The sequence below is a fragment of the Seriola aureovittata genome, chromosome 3, assembly GCF_021018895.1.
Source record: "Seriola aureovittata isolate HTS-2021-v1 ecotype China chromosome 3, ASM2101889v1, whole genome shotgun sequence".
NCBI classification, from domain to species: Eukaryota; Metazoa; Chordata; class Actinopteri; order Carangiformes; family Carangidae; genus Seriola; species Seriola aureovittata.
Genome location: NC_079366.1, coordinates 9,959,854 through 9,983,437, shown reverse-complemented (window position 1 = coordinate 9,983,437; position 23,584 = coordinate 9,959,854). Strand labels below are relative to the sequence as shown.

Genomic DNA, 23,584 nt, shown 5'->3' with positions numbered 1-23,584 from the left:
TATTTGTTTTAAAGAACCAACTATCAGTTCAAATGACTTTACTGTAATAGCTTTCATGTTTTCATATTTGAATGCTAGACTGCACTGCAAGTTTAAAAAAAATCTATATAATCCTCGAGAAGATAAAGTTTGATAAAGCATCACAGCAACATAAAAAGTGATAAATAACAACGCATAATCAAAATTATGAATTTTAAAGACACATTATATAAATCGCTGTAGGTAAGTTTCATGGATTTCTCCTATGTTTAATTTTAGAGATGTTTAGCTCTGTAAGCGTTAAAGCACTCTAACCTCATCTTTGGGAATATCTGCTCTTCTTCATTTAAATACGGAGCCAACATCCGTCTCTATTCTTAGAGAGAAGTGAGGAGGTGCCACGACTGAGGATGTTATGAAACTGAACTTCATGCAAAGAGACGGAGTTCAGACAGGCTGCTCCTTTCTTACTGCAGCACACATAGTATTTATTTCATGACACCACTAACTGTGGGTATGGGATGGTGCCAGGGGTGTGTGGTGTGTGGGTGTGCGTGTGTGTGTGTGTGTGTGTGTGTGTGTGTGTGTGTGTGTGTGTGTGTGTGTGTGTGTGCACACTTTCAGACATCAGAGGGGGAAAGTGACTTTTCACATCAAGGTTTACGATGAGATGACACTGAGGACAGGGTAACACTGATACACAGACAATAAAATGAATCTTCATTGAAGGGTTTAAGTGTGTGCGTGTGTGTGAATTAAGGAGAGAGAGAGAAAAAAAAAAAGATACTTATGAAATCATGCTCTTTTATAAGTTGAGCTCACGTGTCCCGTGTTTTCAACCACGTGACCAGCCTGCAAAAAAAGGGGTTGGTTTGATTTGAACCTGCTGCAGGGTGGGTAAGTAGATAAAACACGTGTTAACAGGACTGTGTTGGGATGCACTAATTATCCCACAATCATCTACATGTTTATATTCAAATGTAAAAGCTGAGGAGCGAAAAAAAATAGATACAATATTTGTGTTTTACATTGTATTTCCTTTGTGTTTGAATTAATTTCCGTGGTCAGTTTCCCTTTTCCAGGTTTTGTTTGATGGGTGATGATGGGTGATGGAAAGGACAAACGTGACAAGATGAAAAGGAGGGGGGAAAAAAAGCTTACCTAAATGAAGAAAAGGGGAGGGATGGATGAATTAACAGATCTGAGGGAGTGACAGAAAAAGAAAGAGGGAGGGAAAAGAGGAGAATAGAGAGACAGCAGGACCAAACTCACTGCCTTCTTTTCCTCCAGAGCTCTCTCCCTTCTTTCTCCCAGTGACTCCAGGCTGAGCTCAATGGCAAGGTGAGTTCAACTTCAGCATTTTTCTCCCTCTTGTCTCTTTACTTTACCTTTTGTCAGTTGTTTGGTTTTTTTTTGGTTCGGTTTATCTTTCTTCCACAATCCAAGATTTCATCCCTGCAGCTACCTGAACTCACCCACATTCGTTTCTCTATCAATTCAGTTCAGCACTCAGTAGTCGGAGATGTTGCTTTTACTTACACATATGTGTGTTCTTCAGTGAGCGTATGTTATGAATGCACATTATCCATATGTAATGTTTAACTCAATAGGATTCCTTTTATTTTTCTGAAATGCTGCTTTTGGGTTTTCCGATCATATTTTAGAGCTGCCATATATAATATTTTTCCAGACACAGCAGGTGTCAAAATCTGTTTCCCCTTGCCTTAACCTGAACCTAACCTGACCCCCTTGGGTGGATTAAGTCACTGTTAGGTGTTTCTCTCATCCTCCAGGTCTCTTCTTCCACAGACTGCTCCTTATCTGCAGCTTCCTCCTCTTTACTAGAAGAGCAAGGTTTTAGAGGTGGACCAAGGATGAATTAATCATTTCTCATTAACTAAACTGTCTCTCACAGACGCAGAACCTGCTGCTTTATTTATGTGTGAGAGCATTTTTTTGACTGTGTTTATTTGCTTTTGTGTCTGTTGGCTAAATACATGCAGCTAAACTTGAGGGTTTGCGGAAAGCCAAAGTTTCCGTTGGCTGGATGGAGAGGCTACTTTTAGCTTCAGTTATTACTCCCTCTGCTCTGACTGGTTCAGATGGAGGGCTCCGTTTTCACAGTGTTTCTCAAGCCTCTGTCTTTTAAATGACTCTGATTATTTTAAAGGATAAAAAACATCTATCAGTCTTTCATTTTACCGTGGAATGTCCCATTAGGGTTAGAGGAGCACTTTCTAATTATATGTTTTGTCAGAGTAAGGAATGTGAGCTCCATTGCTTTGCGTGATTTTGGGGATTTTTGTGGTAACTGTGCATCTTTATTTATGGGACTCTTGCTTTACATGCACCTTCTCTGCTTTCTGTACTGCTGTACTTCTCTTTACCTCGCATCACAGCAGCTTCCTTTTCATCCCCATCATCTCCAATTCACTCCTTATTCTCCATTTTTCCGCAGGATGCTGTGCATCAGCTACCTGTCCACACTCCTCCTCCTGCTTCTCCTCCACCCTCCTCCTCTGTCGGCCCAGGAGGTGCGTGTACGTCTCGCAGGTGTAGGCAGGCGCAATGCAAATGAGGGACGTGTGGAGGTGTTCTATAATGGAGCATGGGGCACCGTGTGTGATGACGAGGTGGATCTTAACCTGGCCAATGTGGTGTGCCGAGAATTGGGCTTTCAACGCAGCTTCACCTGGGCACACAGTGCCAAGTTTGGTGAGGGACGAGGTAAGTCCAGCCAAGAGTATTTGACCACCTTCCCTGCTCATTAATAATGTTTTTATTCAATGACTTACCGGCCTTTCTTGTTGTTAGGTTTGATCTGGTTGGACAATGTGCACTGCATGGGCACAGAGTTCTCTATTGCAGAATGTCGCTCCAATGGGTGGGGAGTCAATGACTGCACCCACGCTGAGGACCTTGGGGTCATTTGCAGTCCAGAGAGGAGGCCTGGCTTCCCCCCTGTCTCCTTGCAGGAGGCCCCTTCATCCTCCAGGCAGCAGCCAAGCCAAGGAAGACAGAGAAACCTACCAGGTCCACCTGCAGGCCCAGCCCACATCTCCTCCTCTGCAAGAGGCCATGAGATCGCCCTCCATCGCAACCCAACTACTTCCCGTCGCAGCAGCATCTCACCACAGGAAAATGGCCACGAGATCCAAATCTTGCGACGGAGTCGAGGCGGTTCCAGAGCAAGCCAGCAGGTGAACCCGCTTCTGCCACAAGGGCACGAGCTCCCTTCACACCTGGCAAACGGTGCAACCTACAGGCAGAGGCAGGACAGGACCAGTTCACAGGGAGTGAGACGGGATACTCAGCCTCATTCCCAGCGCCAGTCTGAGCGGAGGAGCGACAGAAATCAACAGCTCAGTGGTAACCATGTTGAACCAGACCCGGTTTATCCAGACATGGGAGTGGAGACTGATGCGCATTACACACAGGTAAACAAACTCACACACACACACACACACACCAAAGAAGCAGCAGCAACCCAATCTAACTTTATTCAGACTCTCCTACAGAAATGTCATTTGTGGAAACGTATAATTAGAGACAAACCTAAAACCAAACCTTCTAGAAATCCAGTTCATACGCAGCAGCGGGCCCTGAAGTTTAATTTAACCACCAGCAGCTCAATAGCTCAGCAGCTCCGACTCTTCAAACGTGCAAGAACTTCATACCAGAGGAAATTGCAAGACATTTATCACTTGTGTTTGGCTTTCTTTCTTTTCAACTGGCAGAGTTTACACTTTCTTTACCATTTTGTAATCATCACAGTGCGTCAACCGACAGGAGGCAAACTCTGTGTTTTCTGTTAGTTTCCTTCCTGCTGCTCAGAGTATGTAACGAAGATGATTAGAGAGTGTGATGATTAGAGACAAAGCATCAACGTCATCTCATGTTATCATTCTCTCGATTGGGTGGCGTCTGCAGATATTCAGTCACACAATGTGTTGCCTGAGCATAGATGAAGTCATGTGTATGAACTTGAATTAATCCTGTTTTGGAGAGCAAGACAAAGGCTTGGTGGATGTGTGCTGAGGTCGGAGTAATGCAAGTGTGACAAAATATCCTTTTCTATCCTGTGTCTGTACAGATTTAAATAAAATAAAGCAGTTCTTGGATTATCTGTCATGTTTTTATCAGTCAAAAAGTTGCATGTTTTCTCATGGACAGGGATCTGAGAGGGTTCACTTAGAGGAGGTTCGTCTACGGCCTGTGCTGTCCAGCAACCATGGCGGACTGGTGACGGAGGGAGTGCTGGAAGTGAAGCATGCTGGGAGGTGGCGTCATGTGTGTAACAAGGGATGGGACCTGAGCAGCAGCCGTGTCGTCTGTGGCATGTTAGGATTCCCTGCTGCCGAGGCGTTCGACCAAAACAGCTACAGGTGAAATATGTGAGAGTGGACACAGCAGAGTGACAGGAGAGGGGTGAAAAAGAGAGTGTGTGTACAAATGGATGTGTGTCTCTTTGTGTGTGTGTGTGTGTGTGTGTGTGTGTGTGTGGTTATGAAATGGATGGAAAACTGTGGTGAACTACACATCCCTTCACGGATTAGGCGGCCCCATGCCTGGATTGCTGTTCCACCCCCCCTGTAGTAGAGGTTAACCACAACTGCTGTCATTAGTACGACCACACTTGGCACAACATGTCCACTGTGGCCGCCAGTCCAGTCTGCCGCACTGGCTGAGAGTGCAACACAAGCCTTTAAAATAGTTCGAGAGAGTATGTTATTAATGTCAGATCCAGACTACAAGATTATCATCATCATCATAATGGTGTGTGTCTTCATGTGAATCCTCCCATACATGGCTTCTAATCTCATATAATTAAGAAACTCCTAGAGAACTGTGCACAGCAGCACTTTCTAATGTAGAGTGGCGTGTAAGAGGCAATTTAATGTCTCTGTATGGATCTGTCACAATCATTACTCAGTAATCCTCGAACAGAGAGGAATCACATTAAATCACAAATTACATTCATAAATTTTAAACCAATTAACAGATTAAACAACAGCATTGTATAATAAAGCAGTGGCATGTTTTCTAGCTAGTTGAAAGAGGGCCAGGACTTTCACTACCATTTATAACTCAATAGGATTCCTTTTATTTTTCTGAAAAGTTGCTTTTGGGTTTTCCAATCATATTTTAGAGCTGCCATATATAATGTTTTTCCAGACACAGCAGGTTTCGAAATCTGTTTCCCCTTGCCTTAACCTGAACCTAACCTTATCCTGACCTGACCAAAAAAAAGGATAAAACCCGACACACCAGCCCAGCGCCAATCTGCAGGCTGATAAAGTAACAACTGGTGAACGTAGCGGAGCATTTAGTAGCTAAAAAGTCCAATATTTCCCTGAGGAGTTGTCAGGAACCAAACTAGAACTAAAAGCTGAGTGAATATTGGACTTACATTCATCAGGTGGACAGAAACACGTCACAAACACATAAACGCAGAAGTTCCTCCGTGTCCGTTCACCGAATCAACCTAAAAGGTGATATTGTTTTCACATCTAGTCGCTGCCCCCAAGTGGCAAAACCAAACTTAATGCAGTTGGGTATGTACTGGTCAGTAAAATCTGAAAACTTGAGCCATAGTTATTTAATCCTAGCAACACAATCATAGGGTTTCATTTGCTAAAATTACAGTGTGCTAAAATTTTACTAGGTACAGTCATAAACACACATTTAGCTTAGCATATAACGCCAGAGACACGTGACAGCTTTTCAGACCGACTGAAAAAATAAACCTTTCATGAGAAAACGAACTGAGTTGGAGGCTCACGAGGAAAAGAGGCAGGACTTAAGCTTTCTGTTTGTTAATGTTTTCATAATTCTTTCATTGTCCCTCAAACACAAATCATTCACTATGCTAATAATGTCAGACTGTTATGTTGATTTTATCCCCATAAATCCAACTCATCTGTCTAACTTTAGCCATAAATACCCCCTGAAGCACTTACACAAACCTTCAAAGCTCCTACACACATACCATCCAAACCTCAATACCTCACTTACACACACACACACACACACACGCGCGAATACATCCCTCGCTCCACCCTCATCACACAGGATCTTACAAGACCTTACATAAACTATGTCCAAGAGCCACGTGCACACGCAAATAAACACACAAACACACTCACACATGCTTGTGCACACGCAAACACAACCCTCTGTGTGTCCGTCTGTCTGCCCACAGAGGTCTTTTTATGGCTTGGCTAACAGGACGACTGTACTGACCACTGGCCTGCCCTGCACCATCTGTCTCTCCGTGTTGCCAATAATTACCCCTTGAGTCTGCTCTGCTTGGCAGCTCGATACAAGCTGCTTCTCCTCGGCTGCCCTGCTCACCGCCATTGCCTCAGAATTAATAACTCTCACAGTGTGTTATCTCTCAGGGCTTCTTCAGAGCTGTGTAGTTCAGATGCAGTGATGTGAGACTTTTACGCACTTTGTCTTCACTTTCACTGAAGTGGGTCCTTTTCGCGAAGCTACAAGATCCTTCATGTCATGGAGCAAAAAACATCAGAGTCTAGTTGCCCATCATGCTAAATTTCTAAATCTAATTCTGCTGAAAAACACCTCAGGGTCGTCAAGGAGCAACGGCATTCATCTGTGCCAAGAACACAACCAGCAGCTTGCGTAAAGACGGGACCAGGCCAGAGACTGTTGTTTGTTTTTTGTCAACCTCCACCCAGCTACGTGGGAGATGAATCAAACAGCCATTTTTGTCCGACAGTAAACAGCTGAGGGGGGTAGAAATGTCTTTTTAGCAGAAAAGAACAAGCAGCATAAGGCAGATCTCTGGCATCTTCATTCAAGTGGTCTGAGTCAGATGTTTATGTGGGTTACGCTTTTGAAAATGTTTCCTTTTGAAACTGTAACAGAGCTAACCTATATTATTGTGTGTCGACCACTCTTTAGACTGATTAGTTATGTTTTAAACTTTAGTCTAGCGCCACCATGACGTTGTCATCTTTGTTTTTCAGTGAAATGTCTCAACAACTGTTCAATGGATTTCCATGAAATTTTGGTACAGAAATCCATGGTGCAACTTTGGTGATCCCCTAGCACTACCAAGATGTTGACACTTTTTCTTTGTCACATTCAGATATTTATGGTCCCCTTCAACATTAATTATAACAACTGCAAATCAGTAACTTTTAATCTAGCATTCAATTTTCAGTTTGTCCAATACTTTGGTTTCTGTGCAAATACTTGTAAAACGAAAACGAATGACATTAGCCTCAGCTACACTTTGTGTTGTTTAGTGCTAATTACCAAACATTAGCTCAATAAAAGACAGACAGTAACTTACTTCCTAACATAAGCATTGTGAACATGTTAGCATGCTAACACGCTAAACTAAGATTGTGAATATCTTGAGCATGGTAAACAATATAAATGTCAACATGTTAACATTGCCATTATAAGCATGTTAGCATGCTGATGTTAGCATTTAGCTCCAAGCAGCACTGTGCTAAGCCTCCAAGAGCCGCTAGTATGGTTGTATGCTTAGTCTTGTTAGTGGGACTCACAAGTTGTTGCCCTATCAACTTGTTTGAATACATATGTGCAAAGATCACATTTATGACTTAAATTGTGACATTCAGTACCTTACGCATGACAGTAACCAAAGTGATAGTGGCCAAATTTTCATTCAATCTTCACGACAACAGTGACATTACATCTTCCTGGTAATACTCATTGTTCTGGCAGGCGTCCATGCCTGCTCTTGTTTGGGGTTTGAGTCCACTTATGAACAGCTGTAATTATGGTTTCAGAGATCCTCTAATCCAGAATCTTCTCTCAACTGAACCTGCTGCACCCGCCTTTGCTGTGTCAGCATTTCCCACTATGGCCTTGGTTGTTTTTTTGGTGAGACTTGCTTTTGTCTCTGCCTGTTAAGTTGCTCAGTGCGTTTTTACAGATGTTTAAATACTCCCCCCACTTTGCCGTGCTTACAAAAGGCAAGTGCTAAAGCCATTTTCCAGCTCCCTTGTTTCGTCAGATCCACACTCTCTTTGAGGCTCACAGTAACTTATTCAGTTCCTCTCATTTATTTTCACCCCCTGCTCCTTGTTTCTCCCGTCCTCAGTTACAGCCTTTTTTAAGGCCAAGTTTAATTCCTTAGTGGCAATTATACTAAAACCCACATTTCATGGAAAGATCATTATGACCCCTTTGAGTTTTGTTCCATGGAGGTTGATGGGACTGTTTAGAGGCTGCTTTGAACTCAGTGTGGCAACCTGCTGTCTCCTGAGTGAGCCGATTGTTCCAGTCAGGCAGCTTTGCATTCATGCAGCATAATAACAGGTTGCATCTCTGCTTTCCTGACAGTCAGCCCCTCTCTCCAGTGTGGCTTATGGGATTGTGTGGTCAGAGCTGCATAAAAAAAAAACCTGGCATCGAGATGAAGATCCTGAGAAGTAAGGAAGTCTTCTCCAGGTTAAAAGGATTCGGCAGTAGTACTGCGGTCACAACCTGTTTGTCATGTTGAGGCTTTATGCTGTGGTTCCCCTCCCTTCCTTTAAATCTCCTTATGAGCCTGAGAGAGCCTTAACTCCGCTCCAACCTGTGTTTCCGATTGGACAAAGAGTATCACACAATTATTTCAGCTCGCTGCAGGACAACTGAAATGTATCTGACAACCAAAAGAACATGCTTTTCCTCTTCCTGTGAAGTTAGGCAATTCTCATGAAAGTAGCCAAGTTCACAGAAACTTCAGTCTTACATCACTCGCTCTGTGTTTCCCAGCATGCAGTCACAGTGTTGGGTAACAACGGTTTTAAAGAGCTTTGTTTTTATAGAGGCAAGGCAGGGAAAGTTGATATGTACGTGCATATTTCCATGTCTGGAGTGTGTGAACCAACATGCTACTGCTCAACCGCACAGCACACTGCCAAGCCGAACAGGCAATTATATGGGTAGCGCCCCCCTTCTCCTCCTCCTCCTCCTCCACCTCTAACAAACCGTGGACTAACACCCCCCACTAGTCTGTCGCTCTCTTTTTGATTTACCACCAAATTATGAAACAATTTAAACTGTGCAAACAAATACAGATAAGCTCAGACACACGCAAGCAGATAGACCAGCACGCCATGCACAGCTCACGCATATATAGAGAGATTTAAACCGCAGAAAAGTCATAGGATCTATAATTTCTACCCTGAAACAGTCTGTGTTTCTAGATCCATCACTGTGCTATTATGTGTCTTATTCCCATGAGGAGGTGGAAGCAAAGCAGGAAAAAGAATCGAGAGAAGAAGCAAGGAAAAAAGAAAGAAATGAAACAAAGAATGGGGAGAGAGGAAAAGAATGAAGGAGAAAAGAAAGTGGAGTGAATGAAAAGGCAAAATAGAGGGAAGGAAGGCAAGAAGATAAAGAAATATGAGAAGAAATAAGGCAAGAATAGATGGCTCTTAGCACTCTTACCAACCCCGTTTCCAGATGCAGCAGGTAGCTAATTAAAAAACGCAATGTGCACAACCTGCTCAGTGGAGCCAGATCATTTTCTCAGGAGTTGGAAAAGACCAAACAGAGCTAAAAGAGAGTAAATGTGCTCGCCATATCAACTGAAAAGGTCATGATATGTCAGTGGCCCGTTCACAGCGTGGCCAAAAAGATACATTTTTGTAGGTTTAAGATATTTGTAGTACAATACCTTTCTTTGCAGATCTCACAACTTTGAGTCTGCACATGGTGGAAGAGGGACTTGAACACTTTTATCCACCAGAAGAAGCCAGCTGTCTGGACCAGACTGGTTGTCCAAATTCCAGTTCATCACTGCTGTCACAACATATTAATATGTGACTGTGTAAACTTATATGAGGGTGGAAATATAGCATGAAAGGAAACATACATACAAGTTTGCCCATCACTGCCTGGTCTGTTGTTGGATTATAAATGATTTGAGGTTTACATGTTACATATAGAAGTTTCTCTGGCTCAGGATTCCTGCTGTGGGCTTTCCCTACAGGCCCCTCCAGCCTCAAACACATTTCCCTCAGTGGATCAATAACCTGTGGAATACCAGGGTACTTTGGTTCTCCTGGAGAGGAAACATCTCCTATTTTAAATATTTAATTGCATCATGAATCTGGTCGTAGAGTAAACTCTCCTCCTGTCTATACTTGGTGTTGTGACTCATTTAATACAGGCACATTCATGAAGGGCGTCAGTCATGCTGCACCTGTCTGTGGTCGCACTGGCTGATGCAAGTGGTCAACTCTAATGTATGTGTGTGTGTGTGTCACAGATGGACACTTCCCAGACTCTGCCTGGTTTGTGAATCATTTTTCTTGTGCATGTGTGTGTGTGTGTATGAGCATGTCTGTGTGTGTGTGTGTGTGTGTGTGTGTGTGTGTGTGTGTGTGTGCCCAGGCACAGGGAGCCTCATTTTGTGTATACACAGTTTCCCTTTAGGATTTGACTCTAGTTTAAGGTAGTACCCATGAAACTCGACACAGTTATGAAAACCCTGTTGAAGTTGGCAGATCTCACCTGGGCTTCTTGCGGGGATTAATGTATAGTGGTTTATTCATGTTTTTAGTTATTTTTTCCACATGCATGCCCAAAACCAGACATCCGCGGCAGACATATAGACAAACACTGAAACAGAAATATCCATAGAAGATCTAAAAAAAAAAAAAGTTATGACAAGAGGGTGGTGGTTTGAGAGGGAAAGAAAGAAAGAAATGTGGGGTTATGTGATTTGTTATTGTGAATTTCCTTTGTCTCTTACATGAGGGATATGTTTATCCAGAAAAACACACACCCTCTCCAGCATGTTGTGTCTCCTTCATATTTACGGCTTTCGGTTTGTTTGTTTAAGGTTTGATAGACGGAGTGGAAGAGTAGGGATGTCAAGGACGAGAAGGAAGGATGACTGAGGGGGAAAGAGGAGACTGGGCAGGAGGGAGGGGCACAGGAGCAGACCGTGGGAGTGTATAGGACAGCTGGTTGTTCAGTCTACTGGATGTAAAGATGCACAGTTGTAATCTGAAATAAATCCAGAGTGTGATGTTCTCTGTCTTTCAGGAAACTGTGGGACTCCAAGTTAGCTGACCCATCCTCCAGGTAAAATTAGCATCTGCTCGCTTTGAAAGCATAATAACTTCATATCCTGTGGTGAGGATGAGTAATGTGATCAATAAAATCATAAATCTCTATCTCTATCTGTCTGTCTCTCTGCTTGCTCCTCCTCTTCATCCCCCCATCCAGACTGAGGACGCAGATCAGTAAAAAGGCCTACTGGGTGGAGAAAGTGCAGTGTCAGGGCTTGGAGCCCTCTCTGTCACAGTGCCAGGCCCAGCTGTCCCTCCCCCGGAGTGATGCCCCATGCAAGGGGGGCATGCATGCTGTAGTCCGCTGCGTCCCCGGATCCCAGTTTGCACGCTATGGAAGAGTACCTGCACCACCTGCCATCCCGGTCAGTGTCGAGGAGGACAGTTGAAAAATATAGATTGTTATTGAAAGTGATAAAATTAAAACGTTAGCAAGTAAATGAAAAGTTCCTGTCTGTATAGTAAATATGAAGCTACAAACAGGAGACACTTAGCTTAACATAAAGACAGGAAGCATGGGGAAACAGCTATTATTAGCAAAAACCCAGCACCTCTTAAGTTTTCTAATTAAAACCTTGTATCTGGTTTGTTTGACCTGTACACAAACAGGAGGTAACTGCACCAGATCCAAAGAGGCTTTAAAGTAGAATAAGATTTCCAAACCACTTCTCACCTACGCTCTTCCTCTTTCATTCCAGCCTATCGTGCGCCTGAAGGCGGGGCCCCGTCTTGGGGAGGGTCGTGTCGAGGTGCTGCAAGAGGGCAAGTGGGGCACCGTGTGCGACCACCTGTGGGACATGACTGCAGCCAGCGTGGTCTGTAGGGAGCTGGGCTTCGGGACAGCCAAAGAGGCCCTCACTAAGGCTCAACTGGGACAGGGTAGGATAGGACACATAAACATAGCCACACACATAGTGTACATTAGGTCAAACTGCACTTTGTAGATGCATTTAACTTTACTCAACGTTCCTAGTTAGACGTGTACAGTATCTTAAAACAAATCTATAACTGGGTCTTTCTTTGTCTGCCTAAGTTATTAGATATCGTTATTCAGAAAGTGATAGAGTACAATAAAGACCCCTGGCTGCTGATCAGTTATGATTATCAGTTATGTGTTAAATGGCGCAGATTTTGAATCCTGAGTTCACCATGAACCCTGAGCATGATCAGTTGAGCTCAGTGATAACTTCAGACTAAACACTTCTCAGTTTAAACGTCTGTTGCTAAACGCAGCACTCCAAGAACCATGGGCCCGAGCAGACAAATAAACCCAGGGAAAATGTTTACAGCCTCCCTGCTACTTCTATCGGACAAGCTGATTGTCGAGGAACCCTACCCATGACCAATTATACAAGTGTAAACTATGCTAGGAGGTTCCAGCGACCATGTATTGTTGTCAAAATAAACCTGTTGTATGTGAACAGTTAGCGCAGCTTTGAAAGCCAGGATGTCAGGCAATCAGCACTGAGCACGACCAAACATTCAGGAAAGATGTGATTATTTTGGCCATGCTTTTGTTGTGGGTATGAAAATATAGTCACTAAATTGTGTAGCAATAATACAGTGAAGCATTTTCCTAGGAAATACCATAGACGCCACTTTCTCACACTCAGTTATTGTCCTTTTTTTCTCGCTGCACCCCTGCAGTAACTCTGTAATCACGTTCATTTCCCCCCATTATCCCTCTGCCCAAATGAGCACATAGCATGTCCTATAATGGTGGGTGCATTTCCGTCTCTCTACTTTACTTAATGAAGTAGTGATGGAAACCGCTTGAGTGTTACTTTTAGGGCTCTATTAAACTAGGTGCTTTGGTGCTGCTCGCTCAATAATGAACATGGTTGAATGTCAGAGAGGAGCGTTGTGGCTTTTAATTCCTCCGGCCTGTTTACCAAAAGTCGTGCAAATATACTGTATAAGGTACGAGAGGTGAGTCTGCATTGCAGGAGGCATGTGAAGGCTCATGGGTAGTGCAGTCAGAGAACTCAAAGCTAGATTTGATGACATCATTAGCTATTTAAGGCCAAATTATAGGCTTTAAAGAGCATTAGCCTTGGCCTCGCACACCTACGCAAACATAGATGTGTTCAAAGGTTTTCCTCTGTTTTGCCATTTTGGTATCTATTTTGGTTTAGAAAGCACAGCCCTGGTGTGCAGTGTGCAGCACAGACTACAGTAATTTAGACAGAAAGCTCTCTGGCTAAGCTCAGTTTCAGAGCCACATCAGAGGTTCCGATCATGCCTGGGCTTTTAATCCCTCTCTGTGGACATATGTGGCTGCAGCCATCAGGTTTTAGAGACTTTAATGTAGCCTGTGTGTGTGTGAGTGAGTCTCTTTGCATGTGGCCTATGGTTACTAGGAGACATGTGAATCAATCAACTGTCACTCCACGCCCTCTTCTGTAGGTACTGGTCCCATCCACATGAACAGTGTCCAGTGCACAGGCAGGGAGAAGTCGATTACAGAGTGCCACTACAGAGTGGTGCCGCTTTACAGCTGCAAACACAACCAGGATGTAGCAATCCGCTGCAATGTGCCCAACACTGGCTTGCAGACCACGGTGAGAAAACACACACACACACACACACACACACACACACACACAAAACATGCCTAGATATCCAGAGGCAGGCTGTGAAGCAGTATCACTCACAGGCAAACACCTCTTCCTCCCTTCACACTCAGGTGCGTCTGGCAGGAGGCAGAGAGCCAGCAGAGGGCCGTGTGGAGGTGCTGATGGAGGTCGGAGGAGTGAAGCGTTGGGGATCCGTCTGCAGTGAGAACTGGGGCATCAACGAGGCCATGGTGGTCTGTCGACAGCTGGGCTTGGGCTTCGCCTCAAGAGCTCATCAGGTGAGCAACAGATTACAATATGTTGATGTTTTTTTTTTTCTTTCTGCATCAGATTAGTTTTTAAGTTTCTGCTTCATTCTCTCCTTTTCTAAGCATCTGTCCTATATTTCTTCCTCCCTCTCTCTCTCTCTCTCTCTCTCTCTCTCTCTCTCTCTGTCTCTCCCTCTCCGTCCTGCTGTTTTTGTGTCTGCGCTGTGTTATTACCGAGGCCTGAGGTAATTACAGGCTTCTCAAGCGTCCACTTCCAGCACACCGAAAATAAAAGAGGGAAAGTGAGGCAAAGAGAGATCGGGAGAAATTCACAGAGCAAACAAACTGAAAATAGAAGTGTGCATGGAAAGGGCAGTGTGAGTGTGTTTTGAGGGGGGCTGCTGGGAACATTTAACAGGCCCTTTTAAAATTGTGAAAGAAAGTGGAAAATGTGATAATGTGTTCTGATAGTTCCTATAAATAGTTTCGTTGTATATAGCAGAGGTTGCTATTTGCTTTCACCGCTGATATTTTTTACGTCTTCTTGTCATTATTCCAGAAGTGTTTAAGACAACCGCACAAATGAGCTCTAATGATTTCTTCTCGTGTGCCTGTGCAGGAAACCTGGTACTGGCCTGGTTCTGCAGATGCTGGGGAGGTGGTTCTGAGCGGGACTCACTGCATTGGCAATGAAATGTCCATCCAGCAGTGTCGCAGAAACACAAATGTCTACTGTCCCAGAGGAGGAGACGGCAGGGCCGCAGGAGTCACATGTGTAGAGAGTGAGGCCAAAACCAGCAAACACACGGGCATATTTGTATTTGTTGTGCAATGACTGTGAAGTAAACTCTGAGTCTCGACCCCCTGCAGCTGCTCCCGACCTTGTCCTGGACGCTCAGCTCGTCCAAGAGACGGCCTACCTGGAGGATCGACCCCTCCACCTGCTGACCTGCGCTAATGAGGAGAACTGCCTGTCCTCCTCCGCTGCCAGGATGAACTGGCCCTACGGACACCGCCGCCTGCTGCGCTTCTCCTCCCGCATCATGAACCTGGGTCGTGCCGACTTCCGACCCCGGGCCACCAGAGAAAGCTGGACATGGCACCAGTGCCACAGGTAAGATTAGACAGAGGATCCCTAACCTGGACCAGACATTTACAGTCAGTCGTTTTACGCCTTCAACCCAGATAGGGATTAACTACACGGTGATTAGAGCTGCTGCAGGGTTTGGTCGGAAAAGAAAACCTGCCTAACCTCCTCCATGGCACAGGGAAGGGCATCATTATGAGGTGGCACAAGAAATAGAAGCATTGTACAAAAAAACCCCCCAAAAATAACAGTTGCTACCATAGGTCAAAAAATGAAATGTCTGCAGCAAGAGATGAATGAGAATCTAAGATTTGGTAAGTGAAATTGGATCACTGGGTGCAGCACAGTGCAGCAATATTTTCAAGATCTGGACTAAAAATAACCTAACACGTATAAAAGTCTGTTATTTCACGCAATAAACACAAACTTTTATCCTTCAAAATTATGTTTACAATAAACATCCTCCTCACTGGTCACCCAGTTGTTACAGTCAGAGCCATGACTGCACTCAGAGCAGCCTGGCTTCTTATCTCAGCGGTTGTGGTTCCGTGTCCCAAAGCGAGAGGCACAGCTCGTTGTGTCTCCGAGCCACAGCCCAATCACTACCTCCCCAACCAGCAAACACATGGTTTGACTTTCAGTTTTGGTAGAGTCTGTTCTGGGAATGGCTCTATAATGAGAGAAAGGGCAACACCAAACTGATATCTGCCAATTTGTGCTTTTTACAATTGTTGTTTGTGTCTGTTTGACGTCTTCGCAACAACATAACAGGATTTATGACTGCTATATTTCAAATACACGTCATCCTGCGTTTTTTTTTTTTTTTTCACAGAATGATAAAGGTGACACTTGTAAACAGCAAAAACAGCATCAGAATCAGCAGAGAACTTTCTTTCTATGACTTTCTATCATTATTTACTTCCTTCATCTATTAATCTTACCACGCTGATCCCATTTTCAGGCACTACCACAGCATTGAGGTGTTCACCCACTACGACCTGCTCACCCTCAACGGGACCAAGGTGGCTGAAGGCCACAAAGCCAGCTTCTGTCTGGAGGACACCTACTGCCCCGAAGGTGAGACAGATTACAGGTTAATGTTGCATAAATCTGCTTTTTGAAGGAAATCTGGAAACGACAGCAGAATCGTGACAACAAGAGGATCATGGGTACATAAAAGTGCAAAGCTGAAATCCCATAATGAGCATTCTAAGTCAGCTGTAAGATCAGAGGCCAAGCCCAAATTGATCTTGGCTTTACAAAGCCCAGTCTGCTTTATACAGCTCAGAGCCTTTCTATTCATTTTATATTGCCCAAAAAAAGCTCAGGCTTTTAAATCATTTTGTTGTAATTACAGCTTCGTGGTAGAATTTCAAATCCACAGTGATGGACAGCAAAGACAATTTACACATCATAGTCATCTCTTTTTATCTGTTCCTCATATGTTTTTTTCTTCCAGGTATCCATAAGCGGTATGCCTGCTATAACATGGGACAGCAGGGTATCTCAGTTGGCTGCTGGGACACCTACCGCCATGACATTGACTGTCAGTGGGTCGACATCACAGACGTACGACCTGGTGAATACATCTTCCAGGTCAGGAGGCTCGATTACCCAGATTCTTTTATACAGTATGTCGAGTTGGCTATAGAGAACAAATTAAGCAGAGAAAAAAGTCATCCACACCTCATTGTTCATGGTGAAAGAGCGGAACTTATCTTACACAATCGCTAAGTTCAGGAAAGTGAAAAAAGAAAAAGTAAAGAACAGGGCAAACACCAGGGTTGGTGTTTCAACATCTGAAGGCGCACATGAGATAAAAGCTGTGATAAAAGACTGTAATTTCAGCTAAATGGCTCTTGGCTGTGCTTCCAGCCATTCAGGTGTACAGCATGTATGTAGTTTTAAGGGTGTGTGCGTATTTAAGGAAAGTGAATTTAGTCTGGATTTATATAGAAAGTAGACCTGCTATTAGTACACCCTCTCAGAAAGTACGGGCCTATTGGCAGTGGAAAAGCTCTGTCAGCACTTTAAATTTGTACAGAGCGAGTTTTTGTGTTTGGAAGCTGAGCCTATTCACATGTCTCGCCTTTTTCTAGACGTCCAATCTGCTGTGGTGACCTACTCATCTGTCCTCCCTCTCTGTCATTTGTTCTATTTTTTCCCAACAGCTTAGTGGCAGCAAAGTGATGATGTTTACAGTTTCTAATTATTTTCTGAGTGTTTACATGAAATCAAGATGTTTAAGTTTGACTTGCATGTGGGTGCATGGACTGTACGTAAGCTACATACAGGAGTGGTCCGTCTGCGCTGTATGAGTAGTACACATGCGACGAGCCACGTTTTGAGAGATAAAACCACATATATGCCATAAAGCAGGGATCTGCCTTTGCCATGGCGACGTGACCCGGCAGCACTTTGTGGTCGTTACTGTGGTTGAACAGTAGTTGAGCTGCTCATAAATTTGTGTAAGAAGTGCGAGATTAAGGGAGGGCACAAATGCTCGCTCGTCTTTCATGCAGCTGGGTGTTTACCAAGAGTCGCAGGGTGGCAACCATTTTTAGGACCATACATTTAAACTGATGAGTCACGTCCACCTCAGCTTGATTGCTCCTGATTACGCCGTTCAGCTGCACAACCTCTTTGCCTTTTACATGACAGTGACAACCTTTCATTGTTCTGTAAAACCAGCTGTGGGCCCTTTGTGTCACATTATTACAAGAGCTTTTAGAAGAGCATCAACTGCTACCAACTTAATATGGTGTTTTACACCGGGACAATAAAGTATGTGCTGAAATTATTGGCCGTTCTCAACATTCAATATTAAAAAATATATGAAGTTCTTCACACCAAATTTGGCTGTAAGTATTGTATGGCTGAATGTAATGAAAAAGAATCATTATAATGAATATTTTAAGTCTTAAATCTTACTCTGTAAATATAGCTAATTGAAACCACAAAATTTATACTGTACGTAAAAAAATGAAACTGGGTTGCTTTATTGAATATGTGGTCAGGTTATCTGTTTGATGTGTGCATCAGGAAAATTCATTTGTGTGCTTTTCTTATATATGGCAGTCAGACAGACAGGGTGGAAAACAACAAACCATGGCAACCAACCATGGCTGCAGCCTAATGATAGGCTGCAACTTAAATCCAAACCCAAAACTGTCATCTGCATCTTGGGGCCTTTTTTTCCTGCAGGGAGATAACAGTGGAAAGTGATGTCATGCATCACTTCAACCCTCAATTTATACATCATGAGCTATATAGAAAGGGAGAGAACAATCCTGCGGCTTCTCATTGGGCTCCATGGTTGTTTTTAACTGTCTGAAGTAAAGTGTTACTTTCTCACTTGTTCCCTTACTTTATGAAAAGCCACCCCAGACTTAGACAGAAAGGTACATTCAGTGGAGACTCCAGGAAGTCACTGCTCTCAGCCCAGAAATATTCCCACCCATAATACCCTCTTAATCAACAAATTGTCACTTTAATGCGAAAAACCAATCTTTATTCCCAGATAGGTAAAGGAATCATAGACCAGTAACTACTTTTATATGCCGATATGTCTTTAATAAAAAGGTCAAGTGAATGTGTAAAGAAGACTTATACCCTTGACAAATATAACAAAATATCATCCACATACGGGGAAATACAATGCCTGTGCCTGTCTTGTACAGTAGGAAAGATACACTGGGCTGCCCTTACTGTTTGTGTGAGTGGTTCAGTCACAAGGGGGAAGAGCTGTGGGGACAGGGGGTAGCTTTGTTTGTCCTAAAAATTTAAATAGAAATAGACAGTATGGTGCCTGTTATTGCACAGATACTCAGAGTATGAGAAAATCTTTTAACTAAGGTCTGTATCTAGGAAAAGGACAGGATGAGTTTCATATTTATCATATATTCATATATTCATATATTCATATATATATATATATATATATATATAAATATATATATATGTGTGTGTGTGTGTGTGTGTGTGTGTGTGTGTGTGTGTAGTCCAGCTGGTTTAAAAGGGTTCTTCTGAGGTGTATGACTTATTTTAATCTTACAGCATCTTATCTCTTTTATTTTACAGGTTGAGGTCAACCCTTCTTTAGACATGGCTGAGTCTGATTTCCAGAACAACGTGATGCGCTGTCGGTGCAAGTACGATGGAGCACGAGTTTACATGTCCGGATGCCATGCAGGTACAGTGTTTAGACTTTGTCAGTGCACATGAACCCTCTCATTTTCGACATATCATATATATACCTCCCCCTATTTTCTACTGTGTATTCCACTTTTCTTCTTTTTCTGTTTTTTTCAGGTGATGCTTACAGCGCAGAAGTAGAGGACTTGTTTGACCACCAACGTCAGATTTCCAACAACTTCCTGTGAATTAAAGAACATGCATATATAAGGACAGAACAACTGTACAACTCTTCACCACACCTCAACATGTCCGGGGAAGGAGGGTTAATGACAACAACATGCCAGTAAATTGAAAGATGAGGGTCAGAGGGAATAGGGTGGGAAACTGGGATGGTATGGGAGGGACTTCATGCAAAAATGACTAATTAAGATCCTGTGATCGATTGTCATCAGCAGTGATTGTTCCTGTTAGAAAGTCAAAGAGATAGAAGAAGAAATGTAGAAAGAGGAAGACCAAACTAGGCCATCACAAGCATCGTGTCACCATGATAAAACATAGAGTAGTTTACAATTTTACAAAAACTTGTCTTGAATTTTTTATAAATTTAATTCCCTTGATCAAAACATAACCACAGTTAACAAAGTAATGACATGAAGGCACATGAGTACAACACATCCTTTGCTTTTACAGTACACCACCAGGCTGTCATCCATATAATATCAACACAGGTAACAGACTGTCAACAAAACTCTGTACATGCCTTCTGTGCTTTCACTGTTCACATTACAAAATGCAGTATTTACTGTTACAACTGTGTGGTTCTTGGTTTTGAATGAGAATTTTTTATTTTTTGGTGCTATTTTGCCGTATTTGAATAAATATTGTAATGTATTGCAAATGTATTGTCATGTACAGTTTTATATTACCTCTCTGGAATATTGTTCTTTAGGTCTCTAATTTATGCAGAATTTTAATGTACTTTTGAGTTGAAACTTGTCCCTGTGTGGCTGTGTTTTGTATTGTTAATAATATTATGATAAATATTTTCATCTGTTTGTTCTTTACCTGTTTAACATCGGTAACATCAGATGAGATCTGGTTGTACCACGGTATTGCGCCTTTAACAGTACTTGGTAATGGTAGCGAAAGAATAAACGTCAGATTGACAAACTGTATGGTTATGTGAGGCATGGTTATTTGACTGCAGAGTTTATAATGCAGAACATAGATAATAGTTAATGCTACAGTTTCTGCAGAGGATTTGGGGAATCTGTTAACTTGCTAAAAGAGATTCCCATATTAAATTGACCATGTAGTAAAGATAAATGACATAATGAAGTTATCCCTAACAGAAGTTCAGGGAGTGTACACAGTGGCTCATGCAAGTCTGATAGTCCGATCACAACAGCATTTAGACTTCTTTGCTTCCATCAGCAGACTTAAAAAAGATCTTCAGAGATTTTCGACAGCAAAGTCCTGGATTTCCCATCTTTTCCCAGGGAGCCTGCGCTAACCCATGTTTTATGGTTGTTTCCAACCTCATCCCACTGTTGAACACATACAAACACTGGAAACTCACAGTTCCCCACTGTCACATTAATAGGCTATACTTTAAATATGTGACTTTCTTTGGTCTCTTTTTTTTTTCTTTTTCTTGCCTTTTATTAGTTAAGAGCAGAATATAATTTTCATGTTTAATAAGTAAAATGGGATATTAAAATCAAATGAGTAATAGTACATAAATCAAAGTCAACCAAGGAAATAGCAAACTTAAAAAAAAAAGTAGCTTTAAGTGATAGTGGCAGCACAGTGGTGAGAGTGCTGCTGTCAGCTGTTACTCTTAAGGTAGAGTAAGCAGTGCTGGAGCCTGAGACAGACTGTTGATATTTGAACTCAACAGCTAAACAAATATTTATGGACATGTATTGCTACAGTGGTGTCTTATGGGCTACTGTGTGGAAGCGGATACCCTCATAGTTGAAGCAAAACAAACCTTATAAAACGTCATCAAATAAATGACGTGCACACAAACACAGCACCATAAACACAGCAGAGTAAAAACTAGAAAGAGTTAGTTGTTTAGATTGTTTTTACAAAACTACAGTGACCAAACAGAGGGCCACAGGTTTGTAGCTAAGCTAACAAGGAGGTAACATTACCTGGCATAGCATTTTGAATTATTCATCCAACCAAATAAATCCAAAATCCAATCCAAAACACAAACCTTCTGCATGTTGTACAAATAGATGACATGATACAGAGCAAACAACAAAATAAAACTTCAGCTACTGTTGCTGCTTGCAGAGAGGACGGGACGGTTTCCCATAGCCAGCACACTAGCTACAGACAGCGACATTCACAGATCTCCTGCTAACATCATAGCTAACATCATACCAACAGCGTATCTTGGCAATTAAGCTGAATGTCCATAGGCAAGTAATTTAATGTTACCGAACACACAAAGTGAGACCTGCCTGTTAACTAACCAGTTAGCTATTACAAACATTAGAAAACAAGATAAAATTATACTGGCCTGTTTGCAAAGCTAATGTTACAAATTTATCAAGCAGAAACAAGAACAAACTCTGCATCCATCTTCATGCCTTTCAACTCTCAGAGGTCTCTCCAACATAGTTGGACTGGCCATAGCGACTACCAGGACAAATCCCAGTGCACTGCCACATCGGTCAGCCGGTGTACTGTCGAAACGTCCATAAAGTTTCTGAAGTTTTTATCAGTCCCATCATCTCTGCCTGTTATTTGGGGTGAGGGCCTGTCGCAGCGGATAAGTCCAGGTCCAGAATTTCTTTCCCAGTCCGACCATGCAGCCTCACCGGTGTTAAGGGCTCTTCGCATTTGCCTGATCATAGCACTTCTTTTTCAATTTTTGTTCTTCTGACCTTCTCAGAAAGGTAGAATCCTCCTTTTCCATCCCCTGGTGATCCTTAAATTGGTACTGTCCATCAGCATCTGCCAGATTTAGGGTTTCTCACTCACACTGCCACCTTTCACACATCTCCCCTCTTCTCTGTTTCTTTCTCTTGTCGTCTACATGAGCATGAATGCCCCCTGTTATATCATGTCCAGCAATAGTCCATTCATCCCATGATTAAAGCAAGATCTGGTAAACAGCAGCCACTACAGCTACAAGTTATACAATAATGATATATTAGGCAAAATGATAAACTGCAGTTACAGTGGCCAAATTGGAGAAGAGTTGTGAAGTCAGCAAACTACATCAATAATGTTAGTTACACAGCAATATTTACCAAAGGTTATCTAACATTATCCACCTGAAGCTAGAGGTCATATCAGACAAAGTAAGGCTGTAGCAGCATATAATGAATTGAGAAACAGTGTGTTTTATTGCTTATGAATTCAGCTTTTAATTTGTTCGAGTAGAAATGTGTCATTTCTTCCACAAAACATAGTCTCACTTTAAGTGTGTATCATCACCTTGAAACACAAGCTCTGGTCTGCAGATGGAAATTAGCCAGTAGCTAAATCTGATGCAACACATCTCTTTCTATGAGATGTTATTTGCACTAGGTCCCTGCTAAATAATTCAAATAATAATAATAATGATAATTATAATACAAAGACACTACTGATTGCTAAAGTTGTGATCAAACTTTGATGGAGGGTGATGTAAGGTGTGTTTGCTGACAGTGTTTGGTGCTAGGAAGCGCACCACCCTACCAGTGTTCTTTATTGTGGTGGAACATTAGTTTATTCCTTCATTTAGACCATGGCTCACATTTCATTTGCTCCATGACATAACAGCGCTTCTGTGCAGCACATATAGGGCAGAGTTGGCACTTAGAATCACCACTTGCTTAGTAGTGGTTTGTGTTTGTGTAGTTAATCTAATGATTTTGTGTGAGGCACCCAGTCGGCTGTTCTGCGGTACATCGCCTCCTCGTGCAGCCACAGTAAAGCATGAGATTATAGGCAGGGCTCAGATCTCACACGATGATGGTAAAGAAGAGTTACAGGCTCCTGCACATGGAGGTCCACTTCTGTTCTGGCAAATTCACAAAGAAAATTTGTCCACATTTGCTTTTATTCCACATTGAAATGTCATGTAAGTAGGTCATGAAAGAGGTCACGTGTGTACTGAAACTAGCAGAGGCCTGGCAGAGCTTAAATCACAAGCTGTAATAATAATGAATCAACATACAACATACAGTATTAGTTGCTTGCTCTTCAGTCATGGAAGAGAGATTTTGGTGATGAGATGTAAGAGACAATGCATAACCAAATACAGTACATACCTGGATCGGCCACAACATTAAAGCAGGTAATTGGTTATAATGGTTAATTGGTTTTATCTGTGTCCTGTTTTTGAGAGTTAATTCTGAAACATCAGTAATGTGATTTCAAACTTATTTAGTAGTTTCAGTTATTCTCCATGGCTTTATAGCTTTAGAGTAAGGCAAAAAAAAATACACCAGTTACCTGTTTTAATGTTGTGGCTGATCAGTCTGT

General features: G+C 42.5%; 1 protein-coding gene across 1 annotated transcript; it reads left to right on the top strand.

Moving 5' to 3' along the window:
- The first annotated feature begins 857 nt into the window (after positions 1-857).
- LOC130163079 (lysyl oxidase homolog 4-like) lies at positions 858-20,277 on the top strand. The gene is made up of 16 exons (XM_056366978.1): positions 858-876; positions 1,270-1,320; positions 2,438-2,706; positions 2,794-3,416; positions 4,153-4,364; positions 11,023-11,061; positions 11,206-11,413; positions 11,747-11,927; positions 13,455-13,609; positions 13,735-13,902; positions 14,492-14,654; positions 14,743-14,986; positions 15,921-16,036; positions 16,419-16,555; positions 19,040-19,151; positions 19,271-20,277. Exons 2-16 carry the CDS (start codon positions 1,313-1,315, stop codon positions 19,339-19,341), a joined length of 2,706 nt encoding a protein of 901 aa, XP_056222953.1. The 5' UTR covers positions 858-876; positions 1,270-1,312; the 3' UTR covers positions 19,342-20,277.
- The last annotated feature ends 3,307 nt before the right edge of the window (positions 20,278-23,584 follow it).